The sequence below is a fragment of the Seriola lalandi genome, unplaced genomic scaffold (genome assembly GCF_002814215.2).
Source record: "Seriola lalandi dorsalis isolate HSWRI2012SDOR001 ecotype SW California unplaced genomic scaffold, Sedor1 jcf7180002054677, whole genome shotgun sequence".
In the NCBI taxonomy this organism is placed as follows: Eukaryota; Metazoa; Chordata; class Actinopteri; order Carangiformes; family Carangidae; genus Seriola; species Seriola lalandi.
Window position 1 is genome coordinate 444,876 of NW_019525230.1, and position 13,369 is coordinate 458,244.

General features: G+C 42.4%; 2 protein-coding genes across 2 annotated transcripts; both read left to right on the forward strand.

Moving 5' to 3' along the window:
• Nucleotides 1-2,706: 2,706 nt before the first annotated feature.
• trim110 (tripartite motif containing 110) lies at nt 2,707-8,701 on the forward strand. Its single transcript, XM_023421793.2, has 9 exons — nt 2,707-2,844; nt 2,946-3,053; nt 3,665-4,209; nt 4,299-4,394; nt 4,537-4,770; nt 6,081-6,103; nt 6,319-6,464; nt 7,200-7,471; nt 7,938-8,701. Exons 3-9 carry the CDS (start codon nt 3,697-3,699, stop codon nt 8,205-8,207), a joined length of 1,554 nt encoding a protein of 517 aa, XP_023277561.1. The 5' UTR covers nt 2,707-2,844; nt 2,946-3,053; nt 3,665-3,696; the 3' UTR covers nt 8,208-8,701.
• An 88-nt stretch (nt 8,702-8,789) lies between these two features.
• Nucleotides 8,790-12,600, forward strand: cbln12 (cerebellin 12). The gene is made up of 4 exons (XM_023421794.2): nt 8,790-9,498; nt 10,169-10,960; nt 11,562-11,681; nt 11,768-12,600. The coding sequence occupies exons 2-4, from the start codon at nt 10,679-10,681 to the stop codon at nt 11,963-11,965; spliced, it is 600 nt and encodes a 199-aa protein (XP_023277562.1). The 5' UTR covers nt 8,790-9,498; nt 10,169-10,678; the 3' UTR covers nt 11,966-12,600.
• The last annotated feature ends 769 nt before the right edge of the window (nt 12,601-13,369 follow it).

Sequence of the window (13,369 nt, forward strand, 5' to 3'; positions counted from 1 at the left end):
GCTTGGCCAACTTTCCAACTTGGCACAGTTTTTTTTTTTTTTAATTTTTCATCATCATCATCATGATCTTAATTGGACGTTGTCTTGTCGACTCACAGCCATGTCTGCTGGCACACGGTGGCTGACAGATGTAGGGTTTATGTCTTACATCAGTGACGCCACTAGGTGTCTCTCAGAGACACAGATTAGAGGCATGTTGCATGAGTTTGAGTAGCTTATATTTAAATGTTGTGTCACACTGCCTGATCATTTTAATAATAACATTTACAACATCAGAAGATGATGCACACATTTTTAAAACATTTCAACAGGAAATGAAAACAGGTTATGAGCAACATAATGTCCCTCTATAGAGACAGTTTCTTTTTACCCTCACACAACTTTTCTTGGTTTCACCTGTGGCCTGTATTATGTGCACTCATTTGTCTGCTCCCGTACACCGGGGTACATGCTGAAGGGTTTGTTGGCACAAAGAAACTTGAGCAGCATTATTGTTAACCTTTAAAAAACCACTTTGTTTGGTCTTGGCTCTCGCTGCTCCGGTCTTTGGACTCTGACATGCGACTGGTTACTGAGTTAGCTGGATAACAGTCCTGATTAAAACAGCTGTTAGGACTTGAAAACCTGTTATAGATTAGATTTGATGTGGTTTACTTTTTCCACGGGGCATTCATCACCTGACTTCATTTTTTCCGTCTTTGTGAGATAGGCCTCTTATCTAAGAACTGACGCGTCTGGTTTGTGACGTAATTAAAAAATTCAAAGGAGTTAGGCAACACATGAGAACCAGATTATTCAGTATCAACTGTAATGCAAGGGGGTGTGATGAAAAACTCTCTCTTCGTTTGCAGTTCCCTTTTTAAAGTACTTATTAACTTAACTGTAAGGCAGTCGCTGTCTGGGAAGTGTCTGGTCGCCTGTCCTGGAACTCTTTGAGCTTCATCAGGTGTTTGTGGAGGTGTTTTGAAACAGGAAAATACTTCAGCTGTATTCTTTATGTCTCTCCTAATAAAACTATAACTATAAGAGTTTAGTGATAAAAGTCCCTGATGCAGTAATTACTACAGTGCTCCGAACTCACCCGTCTTTGAACTCAGCCTTAATTTTGATCTAAACTAGACATCTGTAATATTTTGTGATTTCATCATGCACGGCGGAGACGCTGTTACAATGACAAAATCTGTCACCAGACAGACGGACGGACAGACAGACAGACAGACAGACAGACAGACAGACAGACAGACAGACAGACAGACACATGCCAAAGTACTCAAAATCGCCTCATTTGCTGTGGGTAATTAGCAGTAAACACAAAGTATAGCTGAGGCTGCTGGGAAAGTCATGTTTAGTCATAAACTAAAGTACCGACTAAATAGAAATTTTAACCTGATTATGGTTCTGGAGTAAAAGTCGAGGGGTCACCAAAGTTATTACAATTTATACAGACGGGGACACGAATGTCTGCAGCAAATGTCATGATAATTCATCCAATAATAAGTCACCCTTACATCCAATGTAAACCTCATGGTGGCGCCAAAGGACTCATGAGATCTCCAGGATAGATCGTCTGGGGACCTTGAATTTCTGTAAAAAAAAATGTTTAAAAAAGTGCCAATCCATCTTTTAGACACACATCCCCATTAGCCTCAATTGTACTATGTGTTTTGGCCAATTAGCACATATTAACATGCTAACATGGTGAAGATAGATGGCAAAAATTGCAAACATTATTCCTGCTTACCATCAGTATATTGTATTGTGAGTATGTTAGCATTTAGCTAAACACTACTACAGTACAACCTCACAGAGCTGCTAGCATGGCTGTAAACCTCTACCCTCATGAGTTACAGCCTCCTAAATGATCATACAGTTGAATCACCGCCTCTAAAACAGTTCTAACAATAATTGATGCTTCTAACCTTCAAAAAAGGTTAAAAAAAAAAAACAACAAAAAAAGGACTATTGTGTTTGACGACATTAGTTATAATGAGGTGTGCAGCACTGTTCAGTTAAATTCAACTCACCCCTTTCTTCCTAAGTACTCTCACTTTTCATTTCTCTTGGGAGGTGAAATGTTACCTGGAAAACTTTGAATGTGAACCGACCTCGCTTGTTTAAAAGGCGCCTCTTTCTGTGGCGGCCTGACCACTTGTACTGAAGATGCTTGAGCCTGTGACCCTAAACCTAAACCTAGGAAAATGTGCACCTGCGTGTAAGAGCAAATAATACGTTGTACTCCAGAAGAAAAACAGGAGAAAAATAAAGATAAATAGAGAAAGAATTTTGTGAATCTCCTTTGCTTCCTTTATTTAGCACATACTTTATTACTTTCTCCACCTACTTCCTCCTGCAGCATTTGATTAACTATGTTGACAGAATCAGCCTGAGGATAATTTTGTGGTTACTTTTTAAGCACTATGGAAAAATACTGTCTTCAGGTACAAGGAGCACAACTTGGACTTGTTAAATGTGTGCAATATAAGTTATATATATACTGTATGTATATATATACATATATATTTATATATATATATATATATATATATATATAAAATTCCACCCCATGTTGTATATACCTTATGTCAGAGTAGTTTCAATGTCTACAACTTTAAGCAGAATTCACTAGAAATAACTAAGACAATCCTTCTGAGAACTAATGCTTTTAACTTTAAAGTTACCTAATAATTTTCTCCAATACCCAACCACCATCTCAGTGTCACGTGACCTCAGCCATGTCTGAAGCAAACAGTGGAGGGGGGGGGGGTGAATCTGTTGGGATTAGCCTACACGCTCAACATACTGACCACACAACCTCACCGGTGGCCGCAGTCTGCAAACACCAGGGTAAGAAATACCACTTCTGTTTTCAGATGTTGTTTTTAAAATGACCGCTACAGTTCAGCTGCGATGAAGATGTGTGAAGTGCTGTTGTGTTAAATGTGCAGAAGCCGAGCACATGCAGAGTAAATCCGGGCCAAGAAGCTGTCGAGGATGATCTCCTGATCCCTCCACCACACCAGCCTGGGAAAGAGTCAAGGCAACACTCACCTCCGGTCAGTGTTACAACCCGTTTACACCGAGAAGTCACTGTTTTCTTTCCTTAATAATCACATACTGTTGTATTACTGTTTGCTCAATAGATTATTTGGCTAATTAAATCAAATTGTCTCTTTAAACTTTGGTACTAGTTCAGTTTGTGCGTTAAACGAGTTCAGCAGGTCCTGATTCAACGTTATGTCATTTGTAAGACATTAGTTTGCAAGTGTCGATGTATTTCCTTGCATTAAGTCATTTGGTGTTATTTTTGTCCAGCTTCTCCACTATTACTTTTCCCAGTAATAGTGATCACATTGTTAAGTACTCTATTCATAGAGCACAGTAGGCAAAAGCCCAACAGACAGGATTACTGGCCTGAGTGCACAGTCGGAGTGAAACAAGGACTTCCCACTTGCCAGCAGCTCATTACTAACCGTGTCTTGTGCTCTGTCTGGGCATTAACGCGTCTTACATATCACAGCAGCATGTAATTTCTCTGTCATCATGACTGGTTACAGTTTGTCAGAATTTAAATGATCATTACTTTTTGTTAATGAGGTTTTGTATGTGAATTGAATCTAGTAGAAGCAGCGTGTGTTTGATTTCTCTCTGTAAATCTGCTGTTTAGTGAGTAGCTTTGTGTGACACAGACACAAACGCATGTCAGGGTCTTTTGTTCCAACCACCATGGCGTCCCTGGAGGAGGAGCTGACCTGCTCCGTGTGCCGAGACATCTTCAGCCAAGTCCACCCCCTGCCCTGCGGTCACAGCTTCTGCCCCACCTGCATCCGCGAGGCCTGGAGCCAGAGTGAGGGGGAAGTTCACTTTACCTGTCCACAGTGCCAGGAGGAGCACGGCGAAGTGTGGTGCGACTGCTGCCCCCCCGAGGCGGAGCGAGGGCAGCCGTCATTGGCTGTCAAGACCTGCCTGAGGTGTGAGGTGTCGTTGTGTGCTGAACACCTCCAGCCCCATCTGGAAAGACCGGCATTTAGCACCCATCGGTTGGTGGAGCCGCTGGGGGACCTCTCCCATCGAAAGTGCCCAACACACACAGAGATATTCCGCTACTACTGTGCCGATGAGAGGGTGTACGTGTGCGGCGACTGTCTGCTGGAGGGAGGCCATGTTCAGCACAAAGTGAAGGCGCTCAGACAAGTGGAAGATGATCTGAAGGTGAGCCGGAATAAATATAGATGTGTGTTTTTATGTGTGTTTGTGCAGCAGTGTGAGGCTGCTGAAATACCGAACGTGTGATTTCACAGGTCATTCTCCAGACGCTGCTCAGAAAAGCAGAGGATAAGCTGAAAGATGGAGAGCGAATCCTCAAAGAGCATGAGAATATTGATTCCTGCATGGCTGTGAGTAAAAACACATAAACTGTGCAAAGACAGTGCAACATAGTGAGTGTCTCAGGAGAAGACGTTCTGCCAGAGTGATGAGATGTTTATGTATCAGTCAACGTTCTGGCACCGACCACCGATCCCTCATTGCTGGTTGCAGGACTCTCTGACTAAGGACGACACCCAGGTGGAGCGGCTGGGCTCGAACCTGCAGGTCCAGGTGAAGAAGCTGGTGGTGGCCCTGAGGGAGATCACGAAGCGGGAGCGACAGCAGGTCATTGAGCGTGTGCAGGAGGACTGCACCAAAGTGAGAGACGACATGAGCCAGACGCTCAGCATCCAGCACTACCTGGCCTCGCTGCTGGCAGAGACGGACCCCTTCCTGCTCATCTGGGTAAGACGTGGCGCTGAACAGACACTCTGATGTATTATAGTGTTTGTAGGGTGGTCACAGTGAATAACCATGATACACATGTCAAAATGAAGCTGATGATGCAACAATTTAGCTTCTGAAATATAACTATTTTACCATTTATGGCTCCCAGAGAATTATATTACGACCTCGGTCATCCATTCGGACAGATGTCACAACAAATATTCGATGGATGGCCATAAAATTTGGTTTCGATATTCATGATCCCCTTAGGATGAAATATAATCACTTTGGTGATCCCTCAACTTTTCATCTAGTGCAGTGGTTCCCCTTCCCTTTTCTCTTTTTTGTTTGACATATCTTGACTCATCTTTCCTTTTAATTCTTCCTGTTGCTTTCCATTTTGAGTCTCCAGTTTTCTTTAAGCGCACAAACAACTACACAATATGGTACGGCTGGCGACAACATAAAAGTTTCTATAATCATCTTATCACAGTAATAGGCCTTAATAAAGTCAAAGTTTTCAACATTTATATTATATATATATATATATATATATATATATATATATATATATATATAAAAACTGTTCTGCAAATGGTGTGTTGGTCCACTGGGCCTCGGCCCACAGGTTGGGAACCACAGATCTAGTGCCATCATCTGGTCAAAGCTGCAACATCTCCACTTTTAACCCAACTGGGGAGTTTTGTTGCAGCTCTCTTGTCTCCTTCCCTGAAATTTAGTCAACAGTACTGAACTGAGGTCAGTGCTATTTACCATGACATCCACTGTTTTATGTGGTGCGTACCGGCAGATGCGTGACAGTGGGAAAATAACACCTTATTTTTAAATGGTACCAAACTGGTGCGAATGGGTGTGATGAATATCCAGACAAATCATTGTATTATACTACCACATATTATACTGCTCACTCTGGGGCACAAAACTTATACAGTATTTTCTGGATTGTGTATATTAAGTCAGTGAAAATAGGATCAATGTTTACCATTTGAACCCAGGGAGGATGCTGTCAGTTTAAGCTCGTTAGTGCTTTAAAAGAGTCCGAGCAGCTACAGTACGCAGCAGAGGATGTTTGGTATTATTATAATTCGTACTGTCAGAGCTCGTTTATCATGGAATAAAGATGGTACGAATCAACCAAACAAACTGTGCAGAGCCTCAGATGGGGTTAGTTATAGTGAGTATAACCTTGCTTTTTTTTGCTGTCTCATCCAGCTGGGCTCATTCTCAGGGACATTTGTAGTTGTTTGTGTGAATGAATCCTTTTATGTCATATTTTTCTCAGCTGTCCTTGACTCTTCTTTCCTCAGGCCTTTCAATCAGATGACACAAAGTAAGTCCAGAATAAATCAGTGATGCTTCATCCTAAGGTGTGTTGATGTGTGTATGTAGATGTGCATGTAGATACTTTACGCATGTTAGGAAATGTTTGTATGCGGGAGGTAGAAAGACAGCAAGAAAAAGAAAGGACAAATGCACTTATGTAATTACAACAAGCTCTATATGTGTCTGTCTGTGCTCATTTTTCCTGCTGCATGTGTCGTCTAGGTTACTAGCCGACCTGAACAGCCCACTTTTCACACCTGAAGCCATCAGTCTGGACAGGAAGCACATCCTGGAGGACATAGAGAGCAAGTATCGAGAGTTCATCACCGCCACCCTTCGCTGCCTCAGTGAACTCAAGAGGGAGCTCTGTGAGTAGCAGGTTTATTTTAATTTATCAAAGGAGCAGTCTGATGTTTTCGAGGAAATATTCACTTTCTTGTCGAGAGTTAGATGAGAGGATTTATACCAGCATCACATCTGTCTTAAATATGAAGCTGCGGCCAGCGGCCACGTAGCTTAGCTTAGCATAAAGACTGGAAGCGGTGGGAAACAGCAGCTATAAAGCTCATTGATTAACACACAACACTCCTGACTAGTCATATTTACACTTTGTGGTTTTTGTACAAATTAAGCAAACAAGATACAATGCGTTAATCGGTGAGCTTTTTTTTTTTGCCTTTTGACAGAGCCATGCCAGCTGTTTTCACCTGTGTCCAGTTTTCGTGCTAAGCTAAGCTAAGCTAAGTGACTCCAGCTGTAGCTTCATGTGTAACAGACAGATGTGAGAGTGGCATCAATCTTCACATCTATCTCTCGGCATGAAGCATATTTCCTAAAATATCCCAATCCTTTCAAATTTTGATTTGGTTTGATTTTAATCACTTATTTTTATGACGTCCTCTGACTCTCACTACAACTACTTCTATGTGTGGTAATCAAGCATCCACTGGAAATATTTCTCTTAAGAAAGAAAAGCTTTGTTCTCATTTTTCCATTCTGTAGATTGTGTTTTGCCCACCACAGTCAGAATAAAGCAGCAAAAATTACCACAATTAATGTAATTCAAGCAACAAAAGATATTATTGTATGTCTCTCTCTGACAGTAAGCAGTCCTTTGACTCTGGACACAAACACCGCCCATCCTCTCCTGAGCGTCACCGATGACCTTCGCTCAGCGACTCGGGTTAAAAGCCGTCTGCCCTGCGCTGCTCACCCCGAGCGTTTCGACCACTGGCCGCAGGTTCTCACTGTCCAGACCTTCTCCTCTGGGACTCACTACTGGGAGCTGGAAGCTGAGGGATTCTGGGATATTGGCATCTGCTATAGAAGTATTGGACGGAAGGGGAAAGATGACAACGCCTTCGGGAACAACAAGGTATGTCTTCCACCTCGTTGGGTTAGTTGATAGCCTTTAAACATTTAAAGGTGCTATATGTCACATTTTTTAGCTGTAATTTGTTGTTTTTGTAAATAAATAAAAAAGGTGGGGGCCTCTAATGCCAGTGGTATTTGTAGCGACACCATATTTTTAATGTTTCAGTTCATGAACATCACTCTGACTTTCTTTTGTCTGGCTTCAGTGAAAATGAAAAGGCTGTTTTGTTATAGGAGAAAGACAGAACCCTCTTCCTGTATTGGCTGTGCCCTGGAGAAAAATATTTCCCCATCAAATACCCCTGTAGGGCAATTTATGTCATTTATACTAAGGCTTCAAATTTGACATGGCACTGATACACTGTTGAAATACATGTAGCATCTTTAAATATGATCAAAGTACTGAGAGTGCCTTTCTTTACCTGCCACTTTAGACTTTAACCCCCATGTCTCTGTTAAATCCCCAGGTGTCGTGGAGCTTGACACAGCAGCATGACAGGAAGCTGGCTGCCTGGCACAACCGCAGAAAAACCCGCCTAACATGCCAAATGACCAGCAACCGAGTCGCCGTGGCCGTGGACTACGGCGCGGGCACCATCACCTTTTCTGAGGTGGGGCCATCGAGCAATCTGACCCACCTCCACACCTTCTCCACCACGTTCACCCAGCCGGTGTGCCTGGGCTTCGGACTCTACAAAGCTGAGCTCAACAGCCGCATCTCTATCGTCAAAGTCTGAGGTGGAGGAAAAGGAAGCCCCAGAGAATAACTCTGTTGGCAGCCGCGCTGGTTTGACTTAGATAAAGACGCTCCAAGACAATTCAGCGTTGATTAATTTTCCACATTTGGAACAACGCGACTCTGCGCTGGAGCTTCTGCCAACTGGAACTTTTTTAGCTGAGCTTGTCTTCTAAAAGCACACCACCGAAAACTGTGATCAGGTGATAGTGACATGGAAATTATTTCCAACACAGAACAGTGCGAAAGGACCGTTGATGCATGAGTATGAGAAGGATTTGATGAGCAAATGAAGACTCATTTGAAAAAGACCAGAAATGGGTTTTTTTTTTTTTTTCGTAGCAAGATTGGAAGATTATTATGTGCTTTTCAATTCCACAGAGATTCAGAAATGTAAGTGACTGACTGCTGATAATACACTCTGTTGCCGGTTTATTAGATAGACCTAGCAGTCTAATACAACAATGCTTAAATAAATACTAGATCCATGAAGGCCATGCTGTTCAGTTTTTGTCTCTGCTGTTTCAGAGAGGGTTTGATTCAGCTCCATGGTCATTTTGGAGGCTCTAGGTGCAGTAGAATTGAATTGCATCGGTGAGTGTTTCATTAATGAGGGGGAGATAAAAAAAAGACAGATTTTATGTGATGCTGTGTTTCTGGAGCTGAAAGTTCAGTTCTGTTTATTTGTTTCACTGACCTGTAGCTGTGCCTATACATGCTTCACCGGCCTGGTGAAGAACGTATAATCCAGCCCTGTATCTGCTATAGTGGCTCATAAAAAAGGTAGCTGCACATCCATGGAGCAGTGGAGCTGCAAATGTTTTCACTCACATGAAGGTGCACAAGCCACCTTGATCCTTTTTAACTCGGCTTGAAGACACAAGACAAGGAATCGCTGATTTGATTGGATATTAAAGAAAAAAAGGGGAAAACAACTGCCACTCACTCGCTAACTGTACTCTTTGAAGTGTCTCAGATACCCAATTATCATCCTATTTTCTTTATTTCACTGTAAAGGTGAGTGGGCGGATGAAACATAGAGGGTGAGAAATAAGCAGACGGAAAGGGGGGTGGCTGAGAGCGGGAGAGAGAGAGAGAGAGAGAGAGAGGGAGGGAGAGAGACGGAGGGATTAGAGCGTGCTCTGTCTTGGTTACACTCAGACTAACTGTCGTACGGTGAAATAACGTGATAGAGGAGCGAGAGAACAAGGATCTCTTTGACCATATCACTTTAACCCAGCTTGGACTGTTTTCACCTGATATGGAATACCAGCTTGTGCAGATGGAAGCAGGTGATCATCTCTGTTTTTCATTTACTTGCAACGCTAGAATTGTAGTTTATAGAGCAAATAGTTGTCGGGTTATGTTAGAGCACTTGTTTTAAGGTTAATAATAGATCATTTTGCACTGTGAATCATTTCCTTTTGGTGAAAGATAAATTAACGGTATTTAAAAATTTACATTTTGAACTTGCCAAGGGCAAAAAGTGACTCTATTCTCCAACTTAATGTTAAATTTCTGAGTTACAACGACAGAAACGATGTTGAACCTGAAGAAAAAATCAAATAAATTGCAAAAGTAATAACTAGTGTTTTTGTAAGTGTGAAAAACAAAAAGAGCACAAGTGAGAAAACGTGTGTGTGTGTGTGTGTGTGTGTGTGTGTGTGTGTGTGTGTGTGTGAGGGAATGCGTGTTGAACAGTGCTGGGAGGGAGGGAGTGGGGGATACGTGTAGAAGACAGATGGTCACTCAGTGGAGTTGTTCCCCTACTCCCTCTCTCTTTCTCACTCCCTTCTGGGTCCTACATCCTTCCCCTGTCACCTCTCCAGAATCTTACCTCATCTGTTTTTTTTGTTTTTTTTTTCCTCACCTCCCCTCTCAGCATCTTTTACATCTTCCTCGCCACCATATAAAGTCTGAGCTTGGATCTTCACTCACTTTGCTGTACCTTTATCTCCTCAGGTCTTCTCTTCGCGTCCCATGCTACTTCTCTTCCTCCTTCTTGTCTTATTTTTTGCTGAGGAAATCAACTTGAAATTTCCAGGAGATTTTTATTTATTTTTTTTTTTGTGTGTGACTGTCATTCTGGCCCCCTACTGACACAGCACGTAGGACACTGGAGAGATTTGGGATTTGTGTGGGCAGACAAGAAAAACAGAAAGACAAACAGAACGGCTGTGATTGACAGCTTTGGTCAATGAACCATTCTGAATTTCATTTGAATGTAATTTAGTTTTGAGACACGTTTGCTGGTTTGATTGCAGGTGATACCAGCGACAACCGAATAGAGGTTAAAGATAGAGCAGGTTTCCTCTCTTTGTCTTTTAATCCAACCAACTCTGAACTCTGAGAGAGGTTTGGACAATTTCTTTCATCATAGCATGTTTATTTACATTTCACATTGTCCAAAGTGACACTTCTTCATAGCAGAATTAATCAGAGATAGTCACCCTAAACAGCCCAGGATCAGTCATGCACCCCAGGTCAATCTACTTTGACCTCCCGCTCCTGCTAGGTGTGCTCCTGTTGTGGGGACCCACGGGGTCCAGGGGCCAGAATGACACAGAGCCCATCATCCTTGAGGGGAAATGCTTGGTCGTATGTGACTCCACTCCTTCATCTGAGCCGGCCGGTAACGCGCTGGGCATGTCGGTCCGCTCCGGCTCCGGCCGGGTGGCCTTCTCCGCCAGCCGCCAGACCAACCACGAGCCCACGGACATGAGCAACCGCACCATGATCATCTATTTTGATAATGTGAGTGTGTGACTGCTGAAGTGTGTCTTTAAGTTTCAGCGACACGGTGTATTTAAAAAAAAAAAAAAAAATTCAATCGGATTCAAAATAGTTAAAATAGTGTGAAATGCTCATTAAGGTTGAAAGTAGTTTCATTTCCCGAACCATTTAACAGAAGAAGATCTTTCCATGGTGCCGTCATGATAAAATAGTTATATATCACTTTCTCTCCCGCTCAGCTTCTGTTAACTGTACTCCAAGTATTTTTAGACAGAGGTCTTCTGCCAATAAGATGCACATATGATTAGAGTTCTGACAGTGAGACAAAATGCTAATGAGGTAAACACTGACGTTTTGCTCACAGTGCAGCCGTTTGGCCACAGAACCGTTGGATTATACTGCATGATCCGCGAGCTTTTCATGGACATTTAGGGCTTTTTTTTTGGAAATGGATATGTAGAAATATGACCCGGGAGTTTGGGAGAAGTCTGTGATCTACCTGGAGTGAGCAGGTGTATAAAGGTAGTTAGAGGGTGGGGTGGGGTATCTGTTTTTCACTGCCAAACCCTCTGTGCTCCTTTACTGTTTCGTGTATAATGTCACATATCATCTGTGGACTCAGATCCTGGTGAACGTCGGCACTCATTTTGACCAAGAGAGCAGTGTCTTCCTGGCACCAAGGAGAGGAGTGTACAGCTTCAACTTCCATGTTGTAAAGGCCTACAATAGACAAACTATCCAGGTACAACACCTCAACTATGACACTTACAGTAATGATTCCAGTGGACCGACATGCAGTCTCTCATTCCTTCATATTGTCTGCTTTAGGTCAGCCTGATGGTGAACGGCTGGCCGATGATTTCAGCTTTCGCCGGGGACCAGGACGTGACCAGAGAAGCTGCCACCAACGCCGGCCTGGTGATTATGGAGAAAGGGGATAAGGCCTACCTCAGACTGGAGAGAGGCAACCTGATGGGAGGCTGGAAGTACTCCACCTTCTCTGGGTTTCTGGTCTTCCCCTTGTGAGAAAGGTGGATGGGGAGCAGGTTGAAGTGTTGTATAGGTGATGGGAGGAGAGTTGGATGGAGGAGGAGTGAGAATGACTTAAAGGGAGGAGTGACGGAGCAGAGGGAGACGCGAGGGGAAAAGATGTAGGAGAGAAGAAAGGTTTCAATCTGTATCTCATTATAAAGCGCATGAAAGAATGTGTTTTCTGTTAAATGCAGAGAAAAGATGTTCAAATTAAGATCATTTTCACCTGAGAAAAAAATTAATAATGAAAAAGTGGGAAAAAGAGGTTTGTCTGTGATTTTATTTTGCTCTGTTTCTGTGTATGAATATTTGATGGGTTTATTTAAGAGACATTTTAATTGTGACAAAATTATAAAGTAGCCATGTGCAATGTGGGCTCCTGTGCAAAAACTAGGTGAGAGCATTTGTCTTTTTTTTTTGTTCAAAATGTTTGAAACACTGCTGCGCTCCACATGGCGTCCTGTCTAGCTTACAAACTCGCCAAACTTCCCCTTTATTCTGCTGTTGTTGTGTGACTGATGCTTCTCTATATGCCTGTTAGTCTCCTGCAACAAATGTTTATTTACACAGAAATTTCTATTGAGGAGAAATATTAAAATAATAAAGTTGACTGAGTGTATATCCTTTAATGAGTGTGCAGGAGTGAATGCATTGTCATATTTCTTTCCACAAATAGCTTATATAAAGATAGACAATGAATCTATTCTATGAATCACTTCTAGATCAACATACAAAAATAACCAAATTCATACTGTAATATGGGAGAGGTGTGAAAGTTAAATATTCTCATGCAAAACAGTGTTTCTCCTCCCTCTCATGGTACTCTACCCAGTGCCACGGCAGCTGTTTGTAAATATAGCTCTCACCAGCAGAGTTGGCGTTGGCGTGGACCGAGCAGAGCAGCGTGGGGCAGAGTGTAAGTGTGGTGAATAGCAGATACTCCTAGCAGGGCCGCAGACAGATGGAAGCTTTGGCGAACAGGCAGGCTCATCTCTGCAGGGCTGCCATGGATAAAGTGTGGTGCACTGTCACATGTAGTCACTTACGCTTCCCTGGTTCATGACCACCACCCCTCTCTCTCTCTCTCTCCCTCTCCCTATTCTCTCTGTCTGTGTGTGTCTCACTCACTTTCATACACACTCCCACATTATTGGCATCATGCTTTTATGATTTTCGGATGAACCATTAAGTATTTCTAAAAATGGAAAACCATGACTTGAATTCATGGTGTCACATTAATGCACTGACTGAAGAAGCTTTAATGATAATGGGAGACTTTGTGGACATACTGTTTGCTATTCTGACCAAAATGATCTGAGTTTCAATACAAAAAAATAAGATCCTTCCTAATATAATTATTTTACTATATATGGTCTTTAAATTTATGTTTTTTTGTGA

Bases quoted from the DNA above. Each gene is read 5' to 3' on its own strand.
- trim110 (XM_023421793.2), top strand. From the start codon at position 3,697: ATGTCAGGGTCTTTTGTTCCAACCACCATGGCGTCCCTGGAGGAGGAG. The intron at 4,771-6,080 runs GTAAGACGTGGC...TTCTTTCCTCAG, and splicing joins ACCCCTTCCTGCTCATCTGG to GCCTTTCAATCAGATGACAC. The intron at 6,104-6,318 runs GTAAGTCCAGAA...TGTGTCGTCTAG, and splicing joins TTTCAATCAGATGACACAAA to GTTACTAGCCGACCTGAACA.
- cbln12 (XM_023421794.2), top strand. From the start codon at position 10,679: ATGCACCCCAGGTCAATCTACTTTGACCTCCCGCTCCTGCTAGGTGTG. The intron at 10,961-11,561 runs GTGAGTGTGTGA...CTGTGGACTCAG, and splicing joins TGATCATCTATTTTGATAAT to ATCCTGGTGAACGTCGGCAC. The intron at 11,682-11,767 runs GTACAACACCTC...TGTCTGCTTTAG, and splicing joins ACAATAGACAAACTATCCAG to GTCAGCCTGATGGTGAACGG.